At 41.3% G+C, this 25,731-nt stretch overlaps 2 protein-coding genes and 2 long non-coding RNA genes across 8 annotated transcripts in view; 2 read left to right on the top strand and 2 right to left on the bottom strand.

The window, feature by feature from the left end:
- Positions 1–8,046, bottom strand: Zyx (lipoma-preferred partner zyxin). 3 transcript variants are annotated; one of them, XR_016270761.1, is made up of 10 exons: positions 7,689–8,046; positions 7,202–7,628; positions 6,811–6,992; positions 6,701–6,754; positions 5,642–5,945; positions 5,274–5,564; positions 3,008–3,065; positions 2,778–2,898; positions 1,827–2,553; positions 1–228 (listed from the first exon to the last, which is right to left on the bottom strand). XR_016270761.1 is itself a non-coding variant. In XM_089472562.1 (9 exons), exons 1-9 carry the CDS (start codon positions 7,896–7,898, stop codon positions 97–99), a joined length of 1,779 nt encoding a protein of 592 aa, XP_089328688.1. In that variant the 5' UTR covers positions 7,899–8,046; the 3' UTR covers positions 1–96. The 3 variants fall into 3 exon arrangements, 2 of the variants coding, with proteins under 2 accessions (XP_089328688.1, XP_089328689.1); XM_089472562.1 differs by lacking the exon at positions 1,827–2,553; XM_089472563.1 differs by lacking the exons at positions 1–228; positions 1,827–2,553; positions 2,778–2,898; positions 3,008–3,065 and adding an exon at positions 3,072–4,458.
- A 64-nt stretch (positions 8,047–8,110) lies between these two features.
- Positions 8,111–10,732, top strand: LOC149268312 (uncharacterized). The gene is made up of 3 exons (XR_016270766.1): positions 8,111–10,421; positions 10,483–10,510; positions 10,609–10,732. It is a non-coding gene; the product is annotated as an uncharacterized LOC149268312 (long non-coding RNA).
- A 1,920-nt stretch (positions 10,733–12,652) lies between these two features.
- apolpp (retinoid- and fatty-acid binding glycoprotein apolipophorin) lies at positions 12,653–25,120 on the bottom strand. 2 transcript variants are annotated; one of them, XM_018013722.2, is made up of 7 exons: positions 24,970–25,120; positions 24,236–24,335; positions 16,040–23,217; positions 15,568–15,788; positions 13,319–15,431; positions 13,122–13,242; positions 12,653–13,048 (listed from the first exon to the last, which is right to left on the bottom strand). In XM_018013722.2, exons 2-7 carry the CDS (start codon positions 24,300–24,302, stop codon positions 12,726–12,728), a joined length of 10,023 nt encoding a protein of 3,340 aa, XP_017869211.1. In that variant the 5' UTR covers positions 24,303–24,335; positions 24,970–25,120; the 3' UTR covers positions 12,653–12,725. The 2 variants fall into 2 exon arrangements, with proteins under 2 accessions (XP_017869211.1, XP_089328679.1); XM_089472553.1 differs by having other exon boundaries at positions 24,807–25,082.
- LOC149268311 (uncharacterized) overlaps positions 25,119–25,731 on the top strand; it is a 19,060-nt gene continuing 18,447 nt past the window's right edge. Inside the window, exons 1-2 of one of the 2 annotated variants that reach the window (XR_016270763.1) lie at positions 25,119–25,199; positions 25,406–25,676. This is a non-coding gene — a long non-coding RNA (uncharacterized LOC149268311). The other variant, XR_016270762.1, reaches the window with a different exon arrangement.

Raw genomic sequence — 25,731 nt, 5'->3', positions numbered from 1 at the left:
TTAGAGTTTGATATCAGCTTTAAGTTAAAACTTAATTGAATACATTTGCTGATGTATTTCATAGCACAATATTTCGGAGTGTTATTCGATATCTGATTAGAGATCTGAGGTCATACGATTTGTCAAAACTTGAACCCTTCGAGCGTTACAGCTTTTGCACAGCACATGATCATCTAAGGGATAGCAGCCGCGACCATCGGCTTCTGATGACAATAAGAGGGAGCAGTCCTGCAAGAAAATATATTAAATAAATAAATAATTATAAATCAACAAAAAATTAAAAAGAGAAACCCCATTCTTATCGTCTTTAATAATTAATAGCAGGGACCGCAAATAAGAATTATGCATTTAAAAATTGAGGCACAAAAAAACCACCAAGAAGAGAGGGGAAAACACACGTAAGTAAATTTTTTACGTCAAATTGAAAAAAAAGGATAAACTTTTATTTACAATTTTTTATGAACAAATTATTTGTATACCCTGAACCCATCGAAAATGGGAAATCAGGGTATAATGGTCTTGTTGAAATATATGTAAGAGGCAGAGGTGTGACAGACCACACAATTCTTTTATATATTCTTGATCAGGGCGACGAGCTGAGTCGATTTAGACTCCGTCCGTCTGTCCGTATGTTTAAACGCGGTGATCTCTGAAGATATGTGCGACCCAGAAAGTTTTTTTTTTTTATACCCTGAACCCATTAAAAATGGGAAATCAGGGTATAATGGTTTTGTTAAAAGTATGTAACAGGCAGAAGGAGGTGTAGCAGACCCCACAAAGTATATATATTCTTGATCAGGTCTTTTTGGCCCTGTTCGTCTGTCTGTCCGTCCGTCTGTCCGTATGTATGTACGCGTCGATTTCAGAAGATATAAGAGCTAAAGACTTGAAAAAATTTTTTAAATGTCCGTATATACAGAGCGGATATCAAGTTTATCATTAAAAATCGATAACTCATCCCGATCTTTTTTTTATCGATAAAAACCCTTATCGAAAATCAGTTATAAAATTATATTTCCCACATCTTTGAAGCTACAGTCTCAAAATTAAATGTATAGTGATATGCTTTTTATACAATTTCGGGTTTTGTTAAAATTTACCCCCCACACCTATATCCACCCTCTTACCCTCACTTTTGTAAAAGGCGTATTTCAAGTACTAGAGACTAATGCTTTGAAATGTACATACATTTGAACATTATGATTATGTTCTGAAAGTTTCATTAAGATTGTACGTCTAGAAATAAAATTATTCAACAAATAATTTCTTAACATAACTCATTCTGTTTTTTTTTTTTTTCGAAAATAAGTTATTTAATTATATTTCCTACACTTTAACAGCTAGAATCTAAAATTTTTGAATGTGTATTCTGAATGTACATATATTTATATGCATTTTATACAATTTCGATTTTTGTTGAAATTTACCCCCCACCCTTAAATCAACCCCCTCATCCTCACCTTTGTAAAAAGGCGTATTTCAAATACTAGAGACTTGTGCTTTGGCAAGTGCACGCATATTATTTTTATAATTACGATCTAAAAGATCGTATGTCCACAAAAAAGTTATTAAACAAGTAAGTTCTCATAGTAAGCGCACACTGCAACCCATGTGTGGTTTTACGCGTGGGTACTTGTGTGTGTATGTGTTTGTGTGTGTGCGTGTTTTTTGTGTAAGCAGAAATACGCGAAAAGTGATTGAAATAGCTATTGCTCGAAGGGTTCAGGGGATCTCGTAGTCGAGCAGTCTCGACTAGAGCTTTCTTACTTGTTTTTATTTTATAATACATTTTATGAATATATGTTTACTCCATTTTTATCTAATACCTTTCGCCATCTTGTTCAAGTGATATTTGACGTCCTGATTTGAAGTGAAGGTTCTACCATCCAAAAAATTCTGCAGAGATCGGAATAAGTAGTCCGAAGGTGCTTTTGGCGAGTTATCAAACTTGTATGGGGTCTCGCATTATCCTTGTGTACACCTTTTCTATTGAACAATTCTTTGAAATCCCACCAAACGGACAACATAACCTTTTTTTTTTTGTGAAGTGAAGGCTTTGAAGTGGTTTGATCTGGTTCATCCTTTTTATTAGACCATGATCTCTGGCGCTTTACATTATTGTAAACAACCCACTTTTCGTCGCCGGTAACAATGCGCTTTAAAAATGAATCATTTCTTTGACGTCTAATAAGCGAATCGCAGTTGTTAATGCGACGATGCAAATTTCTTTGAAATTAATCCTAGACGTTTCATGTGCTTGTGAACAGTCGCGTTTCCTGCAATCTCTCGAGTTTTTATTCGATAATTTTCATCGACCAACGACTTTATTTTGTCCACATCTAGGACGTGGTGCATACTAAATTGAAATTGCCGGAACGAAATTTTTCAAACCAATTTTTGCATTGGCGTTCGGTCAATACATCTTCTCCGTACACATCGCATTATTTTCGCCATGCTTGAACTGCATTTTTGCCCATTCAATTGTAAACATGCTGAAAATGTTGCTTTTGATCTTCCATCTTCGATAGGGCACCAAATGAAAACTATTTCGCACTATCCAACAAAATTGTTTACAAATAAGTTTTACTATATCAACTATTAATATGTATAACGGTAAAGCGGTAAAGCGCCAAGTTGGCTGCGATAAAATAAGATCAGCTGTTATCATGATACAAAATTAATTGGTGAACGACCTTATACATTCGTTTCTCATAAAAGTGTGTAATGTGAACGTTATCGCTTACTATATGTATGTATACATTTTCTGAAATACTCACCTCGCATTTATAGCATTCTAGATGAAAACTTCGATCAAGGGCAACGACCCTTACGGTTTCTTCTTGTCCGGGCTCCGGCATGATTGGCTCCTGACAAACACAGCAACGAGGAGCAAATTTCCTGAAATGATTTTTTTTTTTTTTTTTTTTTTTTTAGTATATTATATTATATGTATTTATATTTAGTATATTATATTATATATTTTTTTTTTTAGTATGAGCCAACCTACTTATGGAAATCTGCAATGCAATAATTTTGATTCGTGGCATCTACTGTGAACGGAATAGCTGCGAATAGAAAACAAAATACATTTAATCATTAAATGCTTCAAAATTACAACGTACATTCCTGAAATTAAATAAGAGATATTATTTGTATAGCCTGAAAATTGGAAAGTTTTCGTTAAATGTATGTGACAGGTTCAGGGTATAAAAATCAGGGTATAATGGTTTTGTTGAAATGTATGTAACAGGCAGAAGGAGGCGTGGCAGACCCCACAAAGTATATATATTCTTGATCAGGGCGACGAGCTGAGTCGATTTGGCCCTGTCCGTCTGTCTGTCTGTCCGTCTGTCCGTCTGTCCGTCTGTCCGTATGTTTGAACGCGTCGATTTCCGAAGATATAAGAGCTAGAGACTTGAATTTTTTTTTAAAATGACCGTATATACAGCGCGGACGTCGAGTTTGCTTTTAAAATTAGATAAATCATCCCGTTATGTTTTTATCGAGTAAAAACATTCAAGTTCAAATCAGATGCCACTATAGCTAATTGTGAATGATTTTTCTTTTTTTTAAATTTCTCAAATATTCAATATAATATGTAGATCATATGCTGAAAGTTTCATTAAATTCCGTTCAGTCAAAAATTAATAAAAAATAATCAAATATTTGGCAATTAACAAACGCACGTGCAGCAGCTACAATAAAAACATTCGTTGAATCACATCAGCTGTTAGTTTCGTTTAGTTTTGGTAGATGGCGCAGCAACAGTGAATCTATTTGAGTTTTGCCAGCGCCACCAGCAGGAGTGGGGTGGCCTAGTGTGTTAGCTGCATGACGCTCGATCGAGAAGTCCGCGGTTCGAATCCCGATCGATGCAACTGAGGTTAATTTTTTTTAATTGTTTCAAAATATTTTTATATTTTCATAAATGAGTTTTCTATTTAATTTATATTTTTAAATACACCGAAATTGAAATTTTAACTATACCTTATGTGCATTTTTAATAGTTTGGTTATTCTAGCAGATTCTTAGAATCACATCAGCAGTTAGTTTCGTTTAGTTTTGGTAGATGGCGCTGCAGCAGTGAATCTATTTGAGTTTTGCCAGCGCCACTAGCAGGAGTGTGGTGGCCTAGTGTGTTAGCTGCATGACGCTCGATCGAGAAGTCGCGGTTCGAATCCCGATCGGTGCAACTGATGTTAATTTTTTTAATTGTTTCAAAATATTTTTATATTTTATTAAATGAGTTTGGTATTTTATTTATATTTTTAAATACATCGAAATTGAAATTTCAGCCATACTAAATGGGCATTTTTATTTGTTGGGTTCAGGGTAGTATCTAGTCGAGCACTCTCGACTAGAGTTTTCTTACTTGTTAATTTTTTTTTCGAGTGTGTTAGCCTGATGTCAGAGTGGCCGCGATAAGCGATTTTTTTTATATATTTGCGTTGGGGACTCCTGTGATAAGTAAATCAATTGTGAATGTACACAAATTTAGTATGGTGAAAATGTATTATTCTGATTTTTATAATGAAACAGCCAAATGTAATTTGTGGATTAAAGTAATGAAAACAAGTAAGATCGTTTTAGTCGGGCGTTACCGAGTGCGGAATTCTGATTCACATCCCATCAGCAATTTAGTAGTTAAGTTTCGCTCTAATACTGTAGAAAATGCAGTTTTTCCCGATTTGCCACGCCCCCTACTGGTCCCAGACACCTCATTTTTGGTCAGTTCTTAAAACGAGATAACGGTACAGTAACTGCAAAGTTTGAATGCTAACCCTTAAAAAATGTGAGAATTAGAGGTCGATATGCCACGTCCCTAAAGGGGCTTAACCTCCGATAGAGGAGGATACTGGTAACTTAACTATCTAAATTTGAAGCTTCTGCATTTTCTATAGTATTAGAGCTAATCTTAGCTACTCAATTGCTGATGGGGTGGGAATGAGTATTCCACAGTCGGTACCGCCCGAATGCAACGTTCTTACTTGTTGTTTTTTTTTTTGGGACGGATTAAAAATATTGATTTATCGATATTTTGAAAGTTGCATATCAAATATCACATCGATATTTCATCAATAGAATATTTTAAAAATATTCGACAGGCCTAGTTAGTATAGTCCCGAAAAGATTTTAGATTTGAAAATGGATATAGTATATGGTGCTTCACATTTGACATGCTCAACTGACACTCCTCTGTCTCTGGTAGTATCACCTAGTTTTCCTATCTGTCACTATTTTACTTAGTATTTTTGTCTCCACACCATTCTTACCATCCAAGCTATTTCCACAGACAACGCAAGTAAAACATTGTGGATGATAGGGTTTGCCCGTGGCTCTTAAAATTCTCTCCAAAATTGGCTTTAAGCAAACTGAACACTTCTCAAGTGTTTGCAAATAGTCGTATTCGCAAAATGGTTGTCCTTCTAGTGCATAAAATGGTTTGCCCTGTAGGTTAAGTTGACATTCGGTGCATGTGAAACATGAAATGTGATATATTTGATCCATGGCAGTGCATCCACTACTTTCGCCGAGCACACGTTCATTACACTTGAAGCAACGACCTATATGGGTAACAAATGAAAAGAATTAGGAAGATACATATAGACTGATTATCAAAGGTTTTTAGACATATACCGACCGTAGCTCTCAACTTCGTTAGCCGAATCAATTGTTGACAAATGATATTGACCCAGGTGCTCATCATTTTCATTTATTTTTGAAAATCCAATGTTAGCCTCTACTTTAGCTTCATCGTTGCAGTATATGGGAGTATTTGTTCCACTTGCACTTTGTTCCAACCCCAGTTTATTCCAATTGCTGGTTGACATAATGCGCTGATTTACATATGTAGTATATGCATTACGATTCGCAGTACGCGACGATATGTCGACAGCTGGACGTGGGTTTATGGGTTCATATATCGAATCATATGTTGAAGAACTCTGCGAGAGCATAAGAAAGTCATTTCCCATTAGTGCTTTCAAATAGCAGGTATCCAAAATTCGGATTATAACATAGAAATGAATTTGTCAAAGTTCCTAATATTTGGAATATGTCTCTTACAAATTTGGAGATTCTAGCTTTAATGGTTTAACAGATATATATGTTACTGGTTTTCGATCATGTTTTTAATCGATAACAAAATAACGGCACAAGTTATCGATTTTTGAAGAAAACTCGATATGCGCTTGGTATACACGGACCTAGGAAAACAAATGTTTAAGTCTCTAGCCCTTATATCTTCTGAGATCGACGCTTTCAAGCATACGGACGGACGGCTCGTCAGCTCGTCGTCCTGATTAAAAATATATATACTTTATGGGCTCTGCCACGCTTCCTTCTGCCTGTTACATACTTTTAACAAAACCATTATACCCTGATTTCCCATTTTCAATGGGTTCAGGGTATAATTATATCTATAATTATATATACTGTATAATCCCGATAGTTCGAAATGGCAAGTTTTTTCATTTTTTTTATTCCATTTCTTTCAAGCGGATCGCATTTTCTTTGATTTTTCGCGACTTTCGATTTCGTTGGATACGAATTATCCGTATATATATGAAGCATATTTAAACGATCATATATAATAAATTGTATTTATCTATAACATGTATATATTCTGTATGGAATGGTGATTCCATGTATGTATTCATATACCCTTTATATATTTTATTTTAATATAATACATTCCAACCTGGGATAATGCACCATAGCCAAAATAGTCGCCACACGTCTTATTTTGATAGTTCTGAAATGGAATTATTTACTTTATTTCTTGATAAGCTGTGATATGAGAGCATTTACGTTTTGAGTAGCATATGGATTGGCAAGGTTTACCCTGGACATGGATGTTGCCATTGGTTCATTTGGATTTTTCCCATGTGAGTCGCCCGCTTTGTCAAAGACGTCACTAGCTCTTCGCAGCTCACTATAAGATGAGCTAACTGGACTAGGAGGCGGCGGTAAGTCTTCTTCTAATTCCTTATCTAAAAATGGGTTGTCCAAATAGAAAGCATTCAATTCGGAGATATATTATCAGCAATAAATAGATATGTAAAAAGTAGGTACTCGATTTTTAAATTATCTTCAACACAGCTACCGATATCTGTTACAAGCGGTGGCCCCATATGGAGCCGAGGAGCATCTCCCTTGATTGCACTGGGCTTTCTGGGATGCAGATCGTAATACAACTTACCATTTGGTGTAAATGTATTTTGGACATTGGAAGAAGAATCATTTGGTTGCATGAATACAGATTTCGACTCGTTAGTTAGACGCTCCGAAGAGTGTTGTAGATTGCTATAAATAGATGCACTCTGCCTGGAAAAGTGTCCACTTAGAGATGTGGAGGATAGTTTCGGAATGATTTCGGTATGTTCAGCAATTTGTAGACTCTGCGCACCCAATAGCCCCTTTTTCTCCATTTGTTGTTTGTGGTATGCTAAAGCTTCTAATTGCTGTTCCAATATAGCTGGGTTATCCAGTGTTGTTCGGCTATTGCCAATTTTATCAACACTTTTACTAGCATAAATGGGCTGCTTGAGTAGGAGGTTCGATCCACTAAGTAGTGGCTGTGAAAAAAGTGGTTCTCGGGCATCCGTAACTAGTTTGCTAAGGGGCACCTGTAAAATGGTGCAGTGATATTTCCTTTTTGCACTATGAACTTTGTAATTATTTTTCACCTGAGGCATATCAACTGTCTTTTTGAATGGCTTCGGTGGTATGGTTGGTGCCGTCCTCGACTTACTGAAAGCGGAGGCATTTTGAGCAGCACCAGCTTTCTGTTGTAAATTGTTAACTAAAGCTGCGACTTTTCCGGTTTTCATATGTGCATCATCGCACCTTCTATTCAATATCGTTAATTGCTTTAGCTGTTCCTCTAAAGAATTCATAGTACTGTTTCCTTGTTCGACTAAATGCACAATAGCAAACAATTTCTCATCATACACTGTCAATTCATATGTGACAGCATTAATAAAAAAAATGTATAAATGCACAACAAAGTTAGAGATGGGAGAACATTAAGAGAATAATCGTTACACGAGTTTTAAGACAGTAGTCACTAACCAGAGAACACATAGACTAGACATGTAGAACAAACTTTTTCAACACCGAAAATATGCGCTGAGGAGACTACACAATCAGCCTTTTTCCCGTCAAATCTGGCTTTTTTGAAAAGCCGATTGCGGGAAAAATTTTAAAACAGCGGGCAGCGGCAATTCTGGATTTTTAAAGAATAATTTTCTTTATTTCCGCTTTTTTATTTATTGAAGAAACTTTCGTATTTTGTATGGATAATTCGTATGAAGAATGAAGTTTTCTTCATTGTAGTCAAATTAAAACCAAATACTTCAGTAATTCAATTTTCAATAAACGAACCAAGCGGTAATAATATGATAGCGTGTAGTACAAGAATTTATGTGTTTAAGGTTGCCGACAACAATAGTAAAAAATGTTGATTCCTTCTCATGCATAAAAATTTTTCGAGATCATTGATAGTATTGAACCCCAATATAAGAACATCCACCCAATTCAGTAGGAAACTACTCAAGACGCGACAAAGTTTTGAGTTGAGAAGCGTGTTCTAAGGGTTTGATAGGATATAAGAAATTTAGGAATTTGGCCACTTTTTCATTGCTTCCTTTGCCAATTCCCAAGTGGGTAACATATTTCGTCAGATCAATACTGTGATGCTTAACTCAATTTCAAGCATCAGGTAAAACATATATATTATAAAACTTCACAGATACGGCTTGCGGTGGTTGAAGAAATGATGCCATGATTATAAGTAGTTAAAAATATATTTAAATATCAATCAAATCAAAGCAAAAAACATCAATTTTTTCCGATTTTTTCACAAAATTTCGGTTTTTTTAAAAGTATCTTCCCACTAAAAACAGCTTTTTTTGCTCAACAAAAATCGTATTTGCTCGGCTCAGTCTCTTGAGGCTCAAGCAGTAAAAATATTGCACGACAAAATCAGTGTGCTGCAAGCTAGAGGTGGAGAACTATCGATATTGGACGCTCTCGATTTTTGGTGATTGTTTATTTTGAACCATCGATATTGTCGATGACACCACCACCATCGATATTGGACGCTCTCGATTTTTGGTGATTGTTTATTTTGAACCATCGATATTGTCGATGGTGTCATCGACAGTATCGATAGCGCCATCGATAGTGTACCCCAACAGCCAAATATATTTGAATTGAATATAAGATATATATATTGTTTATTTGATCCAAAAGTTACGATTTAAAAATAAAAGAAATCTTATTTCTTTTCGCCTGTGAGGGCGTTATTGTTGCAGTATTCGCATTGCTGCAATCAGAAGCCGGCGCGCCGACAGAGGCCCCACTGTGCGCCGTGGCAATGCTGCGCTTACCTTAAATCAAACACAAATATTGCAAAATACATTCTAATAATATCTTATGGGCATTACCTTCTTGGAGGAAGCGATCCATTTTGTTTAAAAATGTAATATAATAATAGTTTTAGATTAACTAAACTTGCTGCGGTCAAGATGAATAAAGCGCCAACATTTATTGCAGTGATGTAAGAAAAAATATCGACGACACTATCGATAAGCATCGCGTTATTTGACCATCGATATTTCGATAGCTCGATGGTGCCCTAAATTCGATAGTTTCGATAGTGACATCGATTGTTCTCCACCTCTACTGCAAGCGCTCAAACGAAATGATGCTATTCTTATATGAAGTACGGCTATGCGCTATTTGTCCTACTCTCTCTCTCTCACTCTATCTCTCTCTATGGTCTCTCAAATAGCAGCAGCGCACAGAAATTGAAAATTGTTCACGACGTTCCCAGCTCTTTTCTTTTGAGTGACATGTTTCCAGAGACAAGTGTGTGTGTTCTTGCCCGTCGCGAAATCATATTCTTTATGTGTATCAACGCTTTCATACCCTTCCCCAGAATAACCCTCGAAGCGCTTACATTTTCTTTGCATGAGCGTGACAAACGCTTTTTTGATTTCGGTATACCCTTCAAAAATTTGTTCTAGATGTCTAGTCTATGTGTTCTCTGGTTAGTGGCGCAACATCGATATAACATCGATACATCGATGTTTCAATAAAATGAGAAATATCGATGTTTTTTGTTCGATGCTCGATGTTTTGTAAATATGTTACCTCCACTAAATTTACTGGTTTAATAGAACTATTTTTAAACATCTCTAACAATAGTCAACTGAGTTAGGCAGAAAGCGTGTTGTGAGGTAAAAGTACTAAATATTATGTATACGTGTCAGCAACCTCTACTGAGAGTGAGAGGATGTTCAACAAAACTGGACTTCGTACTATCGAAAAACGAAGGTTGCAAAAATCCAAAAATGTTGACATGCTAGTATTCATCAACAAAAAAGATCAAATGAGCTCTCTTAGAATATTGGAAGGTAAAGTTTCCCATACTTAGATTAATTTTAAATAATTATATTAATAACAATTTAATTGCAGATCTTAAAATACGAGTATTTTAAAAAAGGTAACGGATATTAACAGTTAAGACTGATGGAGTGATACATATATTTTTTATTTACTATTTAAATTTGTTTTCGTTTCTTTTTTATTTTCATTATTAAGTTTTCTATTTATGAAATGAGGAATGGATTTCAATCGAATATATACACATATAAATATATAAATATATGTATATAAATATTTGTATATAACTTAATCTTGTTAAGAATATAAACATTAAATACATTTAAAAAAAAAAAAAAATCCCCGATGTTGCATCGATACATCGATGTTTTTGATTGAAAAATGTTTGGCACCATCGATGTTTCTCCAGTACTACCACTAACCAGAGAACACATAGACCGGACACGTAGTGTAAAGCGTTTTGCACACTTTTTTTTTCGAAGGTTAGCACATATGCAGATTTGAGAGAGCAGAAAGCATCGAGAGAGAGAGCAAGTGAAACATTGGTCATAAAGAGATCTTTTGTTCAACATTTGACCATCTCGGTCGAGCGCATGAAGCGAAATGATTGTGCTTTCGTATATTTTAGTAACCAAAACCTAAAAGTGAGGGCCGAGCGTTCCGTTACTTTTAATATTAACAGCTCTTTTGTGACGTCACATTATCAGATTTTGCTATGTTATCCCGGCTGATGCTTGGAAGGCATTTCAGCAGAAAAATGAGCTATATATAAGGAAATTTCAATGGTAAATACCTTAAAAATGGTCAATCACTAATTTTATTACCATACAATAAAGAAATTAAGTATATAATGGAATGAACAGGGAGGCCTCTCGAATGCAGGAAAAATGGCCAATAAGTCAGCAGGAATGGTTGATGGACATAGTTAACTGGGGTTTCGCCATCAGTATTGTTTATTTATGCCAATTTATCTACACATTTATATATAGTACACTTTGAAGCTGCATCAATAAAGGTGCTGCTCACACCTGCTGTCATGTCAGAAACATCCGGTAGAATGAACTAATATTTGTGTATTAATTGCCAAGTCGTAAACTTGTATGATTATGAGTATTGAAACCTAAGGAAACACATGATCTGCCTGAATCAGCTCTTAAAACTTAGACAGAAGCTAACAATGCTGGGTATCATCTATGGCCATCGGATTTTTAATATAAAGAATGAAATTAGTACGTATAATGATGCGGATTGATGGGAAATGCATAATACTTAGTAGTAACTCTTTAGTTTTACAAATTCAAGCCTTAGATAGTAAGGTTAAATCCATTATATGCAAAAGTAAAAGTGGTCAAGGGATTGCATGATCAATAACTGCTTAGAAAACAATTTAGAGTATAAAAGTGAGCAAAAACCTTTATATTTTCCGATTCGTGAATCTATATAGAAAATGTGATTAGCCGCCCAGCTCGTTTTATTTAGTCTACTAGTTTAAAGACAAATAACAGTGTCAAAACTACAAATTCAAACGCGCGCCCACCACTTTCTGAAATAATGACGTCACGCTGTCAAATCAGCTGTTCGCTTTGCATAACCTACTATCACTCAATCGTGGGGGGTGCTAACCTTCGAAAAAAAAGTGTGCAAAACGCTTTACACTACGTGTCCGGTCCATGTGTTCTCTGGTCAGTGGTACTACTCACCAGCTATATGGCATTATCGATAACTCTTAGAAAATAATTGTCGACTATACCATCACTAACCATACACACTGACACTGACCAGAGAACAGTGCCATACAACAGTGTTTTGTTAACAGCGTAACGTCACTATTTCAGAAATTGGTGAGCGCGCCTATAACATTTTATGAAAAGGAAGCAATTCTTACACTTTAATCTATTTTCAAAGCTGTAGATCTGCTTCTGGCAGAATTTATGTTTTATTAGAAGTAATACTCATAATCATTCTCAGTTTTCGATTTTGTAATAACCGCCCGCCAGGTTTCAGCTGGGATAACAGAGCACAATCTGCTAACTGGTGTGTTATACAGTTAGTCTTATTATTCGCTGAACGCTGGCGCATATCTGATCAATTTGATGCCATTTTCAAATATGTTAACAAGTGGGCTGGACGTGGGTCATAAATTTGCAAAACCAAATATATGTGCTGTGGGAATATAAAGGGTTGAGTTCATGTATTCTTATATTAAATGTGTGTATATATTTTATATTGAAAGAGTTTAGAGTTTATTTTGCTTCATTTCTTTTTATTTAATTAATGTAAATTGCATATAATATTGTTATGTTTGGGGTTGCTCCTTACGCCGCTTTGGGTTTCTTGTTGGGCACAAAGGTCGACGATTTGATCTGGCACTTGTGCTGGCCATGCAGGCCGTGCACGGGCAGGCAGCGGCACTCGCTGACCGTTTCCGTTTTGAAGAGTGTATCCGCAATGGAGGACGTCACCTGGTTCAGCAATTTCTTCTGATCGCCTGCCTTTAGTTTATCAAAGTTTTGTGTGTTGAATGCCCATCCGCCGTTGTTGAGTACGAAATCAATGCCCATATCATTTTCGAATTGCAGTTTCGCGCGTTTCTTATTGTCCTTGCCATCCAGAGTGGCGACTAGGCGAGCATTGAAGCCTTTGGAAATAAGGATTTTAGTCTTTAGAATTTCTTTCATTACTCAGATCACAATATTTGAGAAAAGACCTACCAACTAGCTTTTCAGCTGGCACACCCTCTACAGCGAGTCCCTTGATTGGTGCAATTAGGTGGAGCAAAGCGCCGTCGAATTTGGTCGTGGCTCCGGTTATTTGAGCACGTACGAATTTCCACTAGATAAAAATATACCCATATATATTAGAATTTTTCTATACACATATATACCAAAGAAAAAAAATTATGTATTACCCAATTGTTGTACTCAAGCGAATTACTGCGGACCCCAATTATGCTCTTGGCAGCACCCGCGCGGAACGGATAGTCCAAGGCCAGGTGGAACGCTTTTTCATCGGATTGGGGTACAATGGATTTGATGAAGCGCTCCAGCATGTTGTAGACCTCCAATATACGCTTTTCGGTTATGATTTGTTCCGCACAGTTCTCACAGAAATTGTTCGGTCCATTCAATTGAACATTGGCCACGTTGCCTTTGTAGTTGATTTTGCCGTTGTCGCTAGTTAGAAGTGCAGGGTAGCGTTTCGTCTCGTCAAAAGCTATGACGCCAACTTGGACGTCGGTGAATCCGCGGGTCTTTAGCGAATCGCGAATGTCGGTGATTGCCGGAGCTATTAAGTTGGCCAACACAGTTGGCGACACATTGATGTCCACCACAAAGACGACATCGGCTTTGTTCGATGGGATTTTGACGGTGAACTCTTCGCCCAGTTCGCGCTGACCCACAGCACCGGCGCATTTCAAGCAGCGTGGTGGCAGCAGCACCCATTTCTTTTGCAGTTTCAGGGCTGACCCGTAAGCTAGGGCGAAAGTGCAGGCCAGCGATTCTCTGTCCTTTTCAGGTACACTTGCTACGGCAACGTCGCAGGCGCTGCGATAAGGACGAGCGTCCAATGCCAAATAGTGCAGGGCCAACGGGGAGTCGATGCCAAATATGTCCGAACATATGTCATTGCGTTGCCCTTCCAACTGGCTCTTGTCAAATGCCACGGGGCTGCACTTGCCGACCGCGTAGTCGTTGCCCAGAGCAGCCGAGTCGCTCGCGAGGGTGCCATCGATTAGCAGTAAGTCGTCGTACGGCTCGGCGTTGCCATTGCCCAGCAAGCCGCGGGTCTTGCTTGTGTAGAATCCGTTTACATTGACGTGGCACACCTTCAGGTCGGTTGTGCATACTACGCTGACGCCATATTCCGAGTGGATGTGAACCGTGTAGAAGCGGCGCCACGTGTGAATGCCGGGGAGGTGTTGTGGGTATTCAACAGGCTTTCCATTCACTTTGAGGGCGACATTATCGCTGACCTCAACGAAATTCCCATCGCGGTCAATTAGCGTTATGGCCTTTAGTTTGCCGTTATTCAGCTGGCCAATCACCGTGAAGTTCTTGTCCACACTATCCTGTGCGAAGATGTATTTGCAATTGCCGGGATAGGCAAAGCTCTGACCGTCGAAACTGAAGACATGCTGCCCATCCACAATGTGCCCATGCAGCTCAAAGTCATGGAAGAATAGCCAGTTGGAGAGGAGGTCCTTCTTGAATATGCCCTCCCAGTTTTCGTTCAACAGGAAGTTGATAACGCTCGACCGGAACGACAGCACCAATGGCAACTTAGCAAAGCCATCAAGGGACGAAGGCCACAGACTGAGAGATGAGTCGCCAAAGAGTGCAACGTTCTCAACAGATTTGCTACCGTTGAGCGCGGCCAAAACGGAACGAACGGCTCTCAGTAACAGTTTGGATAAATCGTTCAACCATTTGTCGTCGTCGACCGGCTGCTGTCTGAGCTTCGCTTCTAGGAATTCGTGCAGCTTTTGCAATAATTCAGCTATTTCCGGAGTTTGGGGCAGAATATTCAATTGGTCAAAGATATTGTTGAGTGTCTCCAAGGTCCGCTCCAAGAGCTTCCACTCCTTTATTTTGTTGGCCACCTCATTACGCAGCGCCTCGAATGTCGGCAACTTGGCAACATATTCTTTGAGCTCGTCCAGCAGCTCCTCAACTGAATGCAACACACCCTTGATCAGCTCCTGGGCTGCTTCGTGCAGCGGCCTGAATGCGTCGCTAATTACCTTGCCATAATTCTTTAATGCGGGTCCGTATTTCTCTAGCCATGCGACAAACTCCTTGGCCACATTCGTGTAGATGTTTACTAGCTCGATGCGCAGCTGTCCCCCCACCTTCGATAGCGATACGATCAATTGCTCCCAGATCTTGAGTAGTGAGTTCTCCCACAGATCGTCTAGTTTATCTAGAATTTCCTTGACTGTCTTCGCCAACTTCTCATAGTTTTCCGATATCAACTTTGTCAACTCATCAATCGCTTTGTTTATCTTCTCAAAAAGGGTCCGTCTAAAAAGACCATTTGTGATTTGAGCAAATGAATATGAAAATAATTAGTTATGAATATATAATTGTATACCCTGAAGAATTGCAAACGAAACGAGGTTCGGGGTGTAAGGAGAAACATAATAATGACAGTACTTACATAGCATCCACGATGGGTTTCAATAATTGATCGCTTTCGAGCTCCTTGATTATGCTCTTCACCTGACTCTCGTAGCCGTTTCTTAGCTTTGTAAAGTCTGGAGCACTGTCCGCTGCAAGTTTCGCATTTTGCTCAACATCCTGACGGACCTTTTCGAAGCGTTTCTTCAAATTGGCAGTAACCGCTTCAGTTTCTTTCTTGATTTCAGACTCCACAGATTCCTAGGGGAGATAGACAAATTTTGTGGGTTTGTTCAAATAAATATACAAACACAATTTACACAATCTGATAACTCTCTAGCAAAAATCGAGTGGAATGAGAGACTATAATACGAATATGGTATACCTGAGAAATTCCAGATATTAATCTAGACGGACAGACAAACGGATCGACCGACAAATGCGGTTCGTTCGCTCGATCAATCATGAATTCCGATATATGTGGGTATGTATGTTTATGAAATTTTCCTTACCAAAAATGCTTTGACATCGTCATCATTAGTTTTATAGTTGGTCTGCAAGAAGTTGGCTGCATCCAGAGCGATGCGTCCATTCAAAATGGATTTGCCGGCTCCAACAACATCGAATTTGAATTCCTTGCCCAGCTTGACCTCAGCATTGGTATCAATTAGACCTTGTTGTTTCAGCGTGAGTTTGGCCCAAGTCGGCTGTAATTCGCTCGAGAGTTCCACTGGCTTCTGTCCGAAAATCTGCAGCTTCGAATTAAGTTTAGCGGTACGTTTTTGCCAATCGAAGGTGCCGGCCAGCCGAATGATCTGTTCATTCAATGCACTCAGCTGTAGCTCGAAGCGCTCTTTATTGCCCAGGAACTGGACACCGGCTGTCAAGTCGCTTGTGCTGCTCTGCAGCTCGCTGCTGGCACTAAACTCCTTGGCTTCCAGATTGAGGGCCGAGTTCGCTTTCAGCTCGTACTGGAAGCGCAGCCCCGTTGATTTGATTTCCTGTCGCGAGCTCAGATTGAAGCCGTTGTCTGCTTGACTATTGCGAATTTGGTGCGTTACAACTATCTTCTGCTCAGGTGACCGGAAGATGTCAAAGACAAGCTCGCTGTTTAATACGCGCTGGTTGCGGTCCGCGTCTAGGGTACCGCTGATGGTCAACGGGCGAATAGTGGGGTGCTCCAGCTTAAGTTGACCCTTGCCAGTAATGGACACCTGTTCGACACCTGTCAAGTCCATTACCGCCGAGACGCGTGCCACGTCATTCGGCCGCTGCAGCTTGTCTATGTAGAAGGCAGCCGATTGCTCGTAGCGCCCAAAGAGCTGATGGCGTTCGGGTATCTGTTGCTTGGTCTCGAACGCAATTTGTCGCTTGGGCAGGGTCACCTGAATGGTTATGGCTGACGGATCAGCGGAGGCCGTGAGCTGGTACTTCAAACTGTTGCTGGATATGACACGAGCATCGAGGTTGTACATAGTCTTGAAGCTCTCACGAATATTCTTCGATTTGAGCTCCAGCTCATAGGGATAGCCGAGCTCTCGCAGATCTAAAAGGACGAGCACGTCGTGCTGCAACCTGTCCTCGACGATTCTAACGCTCGACTGCAGCTGGATGTTGGTGCACTGCTTTCTCTCCTCGCATATTGACAGTTTGGTATTGAATTCCTTGTTCGTCAACTTAATGGTGGAAACGCTGTTCTTGGGTCCGATGTTGCCGTTGAATGTGTAAGCGAAGCCGATTTCCTGATCCTCTTCGAGATTGTACTGCTGGCGTTGCAGCTTGAAGTTGCCGTTGTGGGTCTTACCTTTGTATTGCACCTGACCCTGACCCTCAATGGTTGACTTCTTCTGCTCTTTCTTCAAGCTGTAACTGGCGTTGCCAGAGAAATCGACGCCCTGTGCATGCTTGAGCAGTACCTTGACGCTTTTGCCTTGCGCCCTCACGTCCAGTTCGTAGTTGTCCAGGTGAAGCTTCTTCGAATTCCAGCTGCCAACAATGTAGAAATCGTCGACACTCACATACGACGCCTCACCACTCAGCTGCAGGTCCAGCTCGATCAGATTTTGTATGTCCAGTGAAAGCTTCGCTTTACGCTCACCCAGAATCTCTAAAAGTGCTGCCAAAATAATCGGTTGACTGTCTGGCAACGTGGCCCGTAGGTCGAGTCCCTTCTTATGACTGGCGCTATAGATTTTCGAGTCGACCGTATAGCTCTTGCCGGCCTGCCTCACATGGGCACTGAGCGCATAGTTGCCCTCGGCTGGCTTCTGGCTCTGAATAATAACTTCAATGTTCTTCAAATAATCGTTGCTTGTGTCCAGCTTGTAGCTCAGGGATGCGGCGTTGGCATCTTCGAAGCTAACGTCGGCATTGCTCTTAATGTACTTGTCGCCATATTCGGCATTGATCGTGAATTGCTGCTTGCCCTTGGCATCGCCGTCCCTGAAGCTGCCCGTCTTGTCATTCTGGTAGCTGCCGGAGACCTTCACAGGTGCTTGCAGGTGATTGTTTTGGGCATTGAATGTGTAGGTGCCTTGCTTGGCATTGCCCTGCCAGACCGTGTTCACCTTTGTGTAACCGCCATTGTCTGACTTCGTGCTCAACACAAACTCAAGAATCTCACTACCCACTTTGCCGTTGCTGCTCAATTGTAGATTCTTGAACCTAGTCTCGGGCGCTTGTACCTTCAGCTGCAGCTCGTATGTGGTAGGTGTGCTGGGCTCACCTGCACCACTATATTTTCCACTCAGATTAGCTGTCACACTCTGGCCGTATTTGCCTGAAATGCGGCCCACCAAACTACTTTCGGTGAACTCTTCAATGACCACAGCCACCTCGATGGGCTTCTCGACCAGGTGGCCCTCGACTTTGACTTCGATGTCAAAGGCCTTGGCGCTCTTAAAGCCTTTGAGTGTATATTCGCCGTGTGCGGTGAGCTCAGTTTTCTTTCCATTGAAGTCCATGTAGGTCAGCTGGTTGTTGACTGAAATCTCTTGAGTTTTAATATTCATTCGGTCGAGTGTGCCTTTGTACGAGATGGATCGCTTCTTGCCGCCCGCTGCGTCCTGCTCATTGACTTGCACATCGAGACTACCTTGTCGCAGCTGGGTCCTGGGATTGGTTGTCAAGTGGCGAGCTAGCGTGCCATCGACAATACGGTTCTCAGGTGTGGTCAATTTGAATGCGCCTTGAACGTCGCCATTCGTGCGCCACTCGCCCTTGACGCCGCCGTTTGCATCGAAGGAATACTTTTTCTCATTCCATTCGAAAAGGTTTTTCGTCGCAAACTTGAGCTTCTCAATATTGTTTTCAGTCTTCAGATGGATCTTCTTGCTGCCATCCAAAGTGACGATGCTGTCAATGTCGTACTTCGGCTGCTGTATGTGGAACTTGGTATCCACCTCGAGCTTGTGCTTCGGCTCCGTTTTCAGGGTCTCAACTGAGGCCACCAATTCGCCTTTGTTATTCTTGGCGATCTTCAAGTCGGCCTTCGCTGTCAGCAGGTTCTTGACCATCAAATTGATCTTCGCCGATGAGAGCTTGTCCTGCGGATGCTGTGACTCGCTGAGCAACTTGAACAGCTCGGCGTTGTCTCGGCTAATGCGCAACTCACTACTCGTTTTATCCGGTACGCCCAACACCTTGAGCAGCCATTGCACTGGCTTCTCCTTGGCCGTGAGCTGAGCGGTTCCCTGCAGGTCAATGTGTATGTCCTGTGGTGAGTACCGCTGGCCCAGCTCGCCCTTGGCTGTCAGCGAGGTACCCCAGCTGGCCGTCAAGCTGTTGTCAATGTTGAACAGGTTGTTGTTCATCAGGCACCTGGAGACAACGTCTACCGAGTGCTTGTTGTACTTTGCCTTAGCTGTCAGCTCGTAGTCGTGTACGGAACGCTGATTTGCCTCGTACTTGATGTCCACTGATGCCAGCTTCTGCCCACTCGCTGCTGCCACATTCAATTCGAATTGATTCTCATCGAGTCTTGTTTTGATATCCAGCGAGCCCAGATGCTTGTTCTTCTGCTGTACAATGAGGCTCTGCGAGAACTTGGCCGAGCGCAGCTTATTCGAGTTTGCCGCATTCACATAGCCCAATTCGGTCTCACTATTCACCGACCACTGCAAGGCCTTGCCAACCAGTTGCAGGGTGTAAACATCTTTGCCGATTTTCAGTTGCGCCGACGTTCCGTAGACGTTCTCCGGCTTGCGTTCATCATTCACGAACACACCCAATGCATACTGATTATTGTCCAGCTTGAAGTTGGACTTGAGCAGATACGATTCCTGATTTGGTGATATCCGAAGCTCCGATTCCAACGAGGTGGGCGACAAGTCGACCCAGCCATTTAGCAGAATACGATCGTTGTTGCGGTTGAGTATTTGGAAATTCTGGAAATTATATCTCGTCTGTTTCTCGGTCGTCTTCTGGACGACGATCATGCCGTTGGCATGGTAGCCGTTGATGTTTTTGGTGAGACCATTCTTGTCTTCAATCTCGATGACTGGCCTGTACTCGTTGCCGGTCTTAATGAAGCCTATTTTCGACTTCTTAATGTCCTTGTTCTGTTCGTGCTGGCCGTAGAAAACAAGTTCTTGATTGTTGTCCTTGAAGCCCGCCTCGACAGCCAGATGATATTGCGAGTTGTCCAAGGAGAGGCGTCCATAGATATTCGGCTTAGTACCCAGCTCGAATGCCAGGCTCGTGTCATGTGAAACCTTCGACTCGGGCGTGCTGTACTGCAGCTTCCATTGTTGACTGCCCGTGGGCAGAGTCAAGTGTGTGCCCTTCACATTGATCTTGCGCTCGGAGGTCAGGTAAACGGAGAGGCTGTAGTCGTGCGACAATTTCAGCTCGTCAATGAGCGAGTTGTCTGTTAGAAGGGGAGTGCTCGACTTGATGCACAAACCTAGACCCAAGTCATTGAACTGATTTAGGCAGTTCTCATTTGGCGACGACGCCTGCTTACTCTTGGCCACTCTCAATGGCACCGGCTTGATCGGCTTATCCTGCTCGGCTACGTAGAACTCGGACTTGACTTGTATGTCGACCAGCTCCAGTTTCTCACGCGGCAGCTCGACGTTCACATTGAAGCCGTCGCCATCTTTAATCAGGGCGATTGATACATCGCTGCCGGTTGCTGTGTGGGCGCTAGTCGCCACGCGCACTCCTGTCGCCAACACCTGAGTATTGAAGCCGAGCTGTAGATTGACAGTCACGTCAATGCTGGGCACGAACTTCAAACGGTATTTGGCGCGCTGCCAGTTCTGTTCTAGGATCGCATTCACGTCGATGTTGACAGCGAAGTCGACTTTGTTCGCCGCGAAGCCTTGAGCGCCCAGCTCCAAGGGTATTCCCACACCTGTCGGGTAGCTGAGTTGACTGTCCAAAAACAACTGATGGCTTGCATATTGCGTCTCAAATGAGGTCAGCTCCTTTTTGGCCTTGTCGAATGCCTCTGAGAAGTGCTTGATGATGTCATCCAAAGTCGTGGGTATGTTGTCGCCCAAGCTCAAAAAGGCGAGCTCTGAGCCAAATAATTTGATCGATAAGTCCAAATTCAGGTCTTGTATTGACTTCTGGCTGCCGTAGTTCTTATATCTCTTGCCGATCTTGACAGCGTCGTCAACAACCGAACGACGGCCGCGACCCGCAGGATTTCCCGAATTTCCAGAGTTTCCGACTTCGATCAGTTTGACAATCTCGTCGAAATCTTTGTTCAATAAGCCTTTTGGGCCAACATAATATTCGAGCAGATTCTCAAGATTCTCTTGCCGCAGATTAGCCTCAAATACATTGAAATTGTTGCCCAATATCTCGGCTGTCAAGTTGAGGCGAGCAGCGCGGGGCAGGAACCCATTCTGCGAGTAAATCAGCTTATAGTCCGAGCTGCCGCTTAGGCCAAGCGCGTCCAGGCGATAGGAGAGCTCATTGTTGAAGCTGAAACGGCGATAGTCTTTCGGAAACTGTTTCGATACTCGAATATTTCCGAGATAGTATTTCTGGTGCTCCCGCGTCGGATCTGTCGAGTCCCGTATCACCCTCAAATTGGACTCGATAAAGCTGCCGACTTGGTGCACTGGTTCGGCGTTGATAATGTTTGAGATCTCTTTGGCCAGGTCAACAGTCGGGCACTTAATGGCAGCCAAATAGGCTTCGATGCGCAGCTCAGAGTCCTCGTTCGTGTCTTTAAGCAGCTGCAGTGCCTTTGAGCTCAAGTCCTGCTTGCAGCTCACGGCTGAGAAGGCTTGTAGAGCCGCGACGCGTATGCGATTACTGCGACCAGGTGCTATGCACTCGCTTAATGCCGTTGCCACATTGTTGACTAAAGTCTGGGCATTGCCAATGCCCTTGAGCACGTAGACGATGCGCTCTTCTTCCTTTTTGGTATTCGGCTTGCAGTGCTTCAGTCCTTCGATGAACTTTTTCGATATCTGCCCAATTTCGTTAGGCTCGCACTGGATCTCCTTGCAGAATTTGCCAACCAAATTGCCAACGGCCAGGTAAATTTCTTTCGGTGCAGCTGGGAGCAGCTGTTGCGATGCTAGACTCAATGTTTCCTTGTCCACCCTTTCGACCAGATTTAGCGAGAAGATGGCCAGCAACTTTTCCTTCTCTTCGAGCTTGGCCAACTGCTTCAGTATGGCCTTAGCTGACTCAGCCGTGTTCGTGCGAAACAGCGCATCTAGGTAAACTTTGCGTGCCAAGGCCTTCTTGGGGTGCGGCGCCGTGGAGAGCTCCAGCAGTGTGTCCACGTCAGAGTGGCGCAAAAGCCGGATGAGTTCAACGAACTTCTTGGCTGTGTCCTTCTTCACGTAGTCCGCCGTCAGGTCGACGAGCTCATTGACGACCGACTTCAACGCAGCCAGATTCTTCGTGGTGTACGCATCGCTCTTTCCGAAAATAATGCTGACTGGTTTGGCAGTGGCCGCCACAGCGGGTGCGGCACCTGCTTGGCCAGTCGGGGTCCTCAGTTTGAGGGTTGTGGAGACCTTGGCAGTGACATCGGAGCTACCCTTGGCGCTACCGGCGAATCTGTAGACCTCATTCATATGCACATTCTCCACAATTCCGCGCTCGATCCTCAGCTCCTTGATGTAGTCAGCCTGGAAGATGGCGCTGCTCGTGACACCTGCCTTCTCGTTCAATATGCCTGAGAGCAGGCCGCTATTGATTTGCTCACGATGGGCGCAGCTGTTGAGATCTCGCACCTTTGTCAGAATCTCGCCGTTGCCTGATGTCGCTGTTGAGCTGTGCGTCGGGCAAGAACCAAAGACGTCGATTTCGTTCGCGCTCTCGGTACCTGTGTGGGACTGCAGCAAAGAGATGATCGCTCTCTTGATATTGAGCGAGTAGCTGCTTTCGCCAGCATCTGCACAGATCAGCGGCTCCAACTGGCCACTGGCTAAGGTGAATTGCACTGGCTTTTGTATGTTGTTCAGGATCTTGCGTTCCACAGACTCCTTTGTGTTTACCACCTTGACAGTACCCACCTGCAAGGTGTAGCCGCAATTGCCACTGGCATACACCTTTGCCGTGCCAGTTACTTTCAAGCTCGTATCATCAGCCTCAGCGGCATTGCTCGAACTTAATCCAACTGTTAAGATGCTCTCAAAGCTGTACTCATAAAAATTACCCGGCTTATACTTTAAAACTCCATTGTCGGCTCGAGGACATCCGATTTTGCAGCTACCATCTGAAATTTACAATTAATGAATGTATGTAGGAAATATTTACATATATTTTCCCAACTGTTTTTCCAGCAATTATTATACCCTGAACCCATTGAAAATGGGAAATTAGGGTATAATGGTTTTGTTAAATGTATGTAACAGGCAGAAGGAGGCGTGGCAGACCCCATAAAGTATATATATTTTTTTGATCAGGGCGACGAGCTGAGTCGATTTAGCCCTGTCCGTCGGTCCGTCCGTCCATCAGTCTGTCTGTCTGCCCGTTCGTTCGTCCGTCCATCAATCTGTATGTTTGAACGCGTCGATTTTAGAAGATATAAGAGCTAGAGACTTCAACGATAACTCATCCCGTTATTTTTTTTTTGTCGATAAAAAACCTTATCGAAAATGAGTTATAAAGTTATATCTCCTACATCTTTAAAGCTAGAGTCTCAAAATTTTATATGTATATTTAAAATTTAAAATTTACCCCCACCCCTATAACCACCCCCTCATCCTCACTTTTGTAAAAGGCGTATTTCAAATACTAGAGACTTGTTCTTTGGCAAGTGCACACATTTCATTGTATTTTTTACGATCTGAAAGTTTCATGAAGACCGTATTTTCACAAAACAAAGTTATTAAACAATTAAGTTCTCATAGTAGGCGCACACTGCAGCCCATGCGTGTTTATGTGTGGGAGCTTGTGTGTGTATGTGTTTGTGTGCATATGCGAATAATTATTGAAATATCAGTTGCACGAAGGGTTCAGGGGATCTCGTTTATCGGGTAGTCTCGACTACAGCTTTCTTACTTGTTTATTTTTGTAAGTGTTGTATCTGTACTATGTATTTCATTTCGTATCTAGTTGACAAAGATTTAGATTCATAGTCTTAAGCTTATGTGAAGCTTATGTGTTCCTGCATTGGGATGACCCTAACTTTGATAGAGTTTAAACAATTTGAACGTATTCCACATATGTGACATTGTTGGGGGTATTTACACGTAGTATATGTGCTACTTCGCTAGTATCAGCGTACTTACCGGAGTTGGCTGTACCCACAAGTAGAATAAATATCAGGAATCCCCGAATTGGAAAAGGAATCGCCATGTTTTTCACTGTTCCGGCCCCCTTTGGGTTAGCCTAATAGAAATTAATAATACATTAGGATGCATAACTCTGTATGATCTTCAGTATATCGTATACATTTCATTTTATATTGTTTTAATATACAGAATTGCATTATCTTATTATTTTTTATTTATATTCTACAGTAATTTATAAATTGTATAGTTCTTTTTATAATTTTTTTGTATCATCTTGTTATCGTTTTATATAATAGATAGCCAATATTTTTAAAATATTAAATGTATTCGTATGCACTATACATTACTATAAATTAAAAAAAAATCGGTTTTATAACTTTGTATGGTTAATGAAATGGAGGATATATGATTATCTTCATAATAACACTGTACTATCTATTACATGATATGTCCTAGGATTCAATCGTAAATTTACTTTGTATATATATTTTTTTCTTTCGTAATTTTATATAATTTATATAATTTTAACTTTATTATTATGTATTTTGAATCTGGTGAGTTCAATTACCGTGTATATTTATTTGTTTGTTATCAATGTACTTATATATTCTTGATTTAGTTATATATAATTATTTTAGTTGTATTTTATTTAATTGAATTAAATTCATTTCATTGTTGTTCTCGTTGTCGTTGTTGCTGTACGCCCATGGGCAGGACAAGATCTTGTATACCTTGCTCACAGTTGAAATCTGATTTAAATTCCTTTCACTGAATTGCGTTCATAGAGAGACACAATTCCAGCACAGCACACTTAGCTCGCGACACTGATTTAATATACGAATCGGATCGGACGACAAGTGACTTCGAATTAAGCCGTATTTTCCACTAGAACTCAGTTTAAATACAACGTCTATCGTGGCTGTGTGTGTATAGCATATATCTATATTATACGTGTGTGTGTGTGAGTGCATCTTTCTTTATACTGACAGAAGGAGAGAGTGAGTGAGGACACTTACTTATCACTAGTGCTCCTCTCTCTTGCAGTGTGCGTGCCTTATATTCTTCCGTGGGAAAGAGCAAGGTAGAGAGAGGGGCAGCCTCACAGCTCTCTCACACGGTTGGCGCTCGTTCTCAATTATAATATACAAACATATATCAATTTTCAAGCACACAACATAAGGGTGGGTGCTGCCGCTGCCGTTGGCCCCTGCTGCTATGAATTTTCTATTATCAGAAGAGGACTTGGCGCATTCTCGAGTTCCTGTGTTCTTATGTGTGGACTTGTGAATGCATACGTGTACGTGTACACTGTACACACATGTGCATACGTATGTGTGTTAAGCAAGTGAGAGTGATCTAGTATCAAGCCGACGATGAGATAAAATGCGTAGCAATATACATACAATATGTATATGTACACTGACAGAAAATGTCAAAGGTCAGTATAATAACGTACGGGCATTTGATATCTGAGGCTTCATTATCAAGTGGTA

Source organism: Drosophila arizonae, chromosome 6 (assembly GCF_054131065.1).
Source record: "Drosophila arizonae isolate 15081-1271.41 chromosome 6, UAZ_ARI_1.0, whole genome shotgun sequence".
NCBI classification, from domain to species: domain Eukaryota; kingdom Metazoa; phylum Arthropoda; class Insecta; order Diptera; family Drosophilidae; genus Drosophila; species Drosophila arizonae.
The sequence above is the reverse complement of the archived record's forward strand: the minus strand, read 5'-3'. Positions and strand labels throughout refer to the sequence as shown.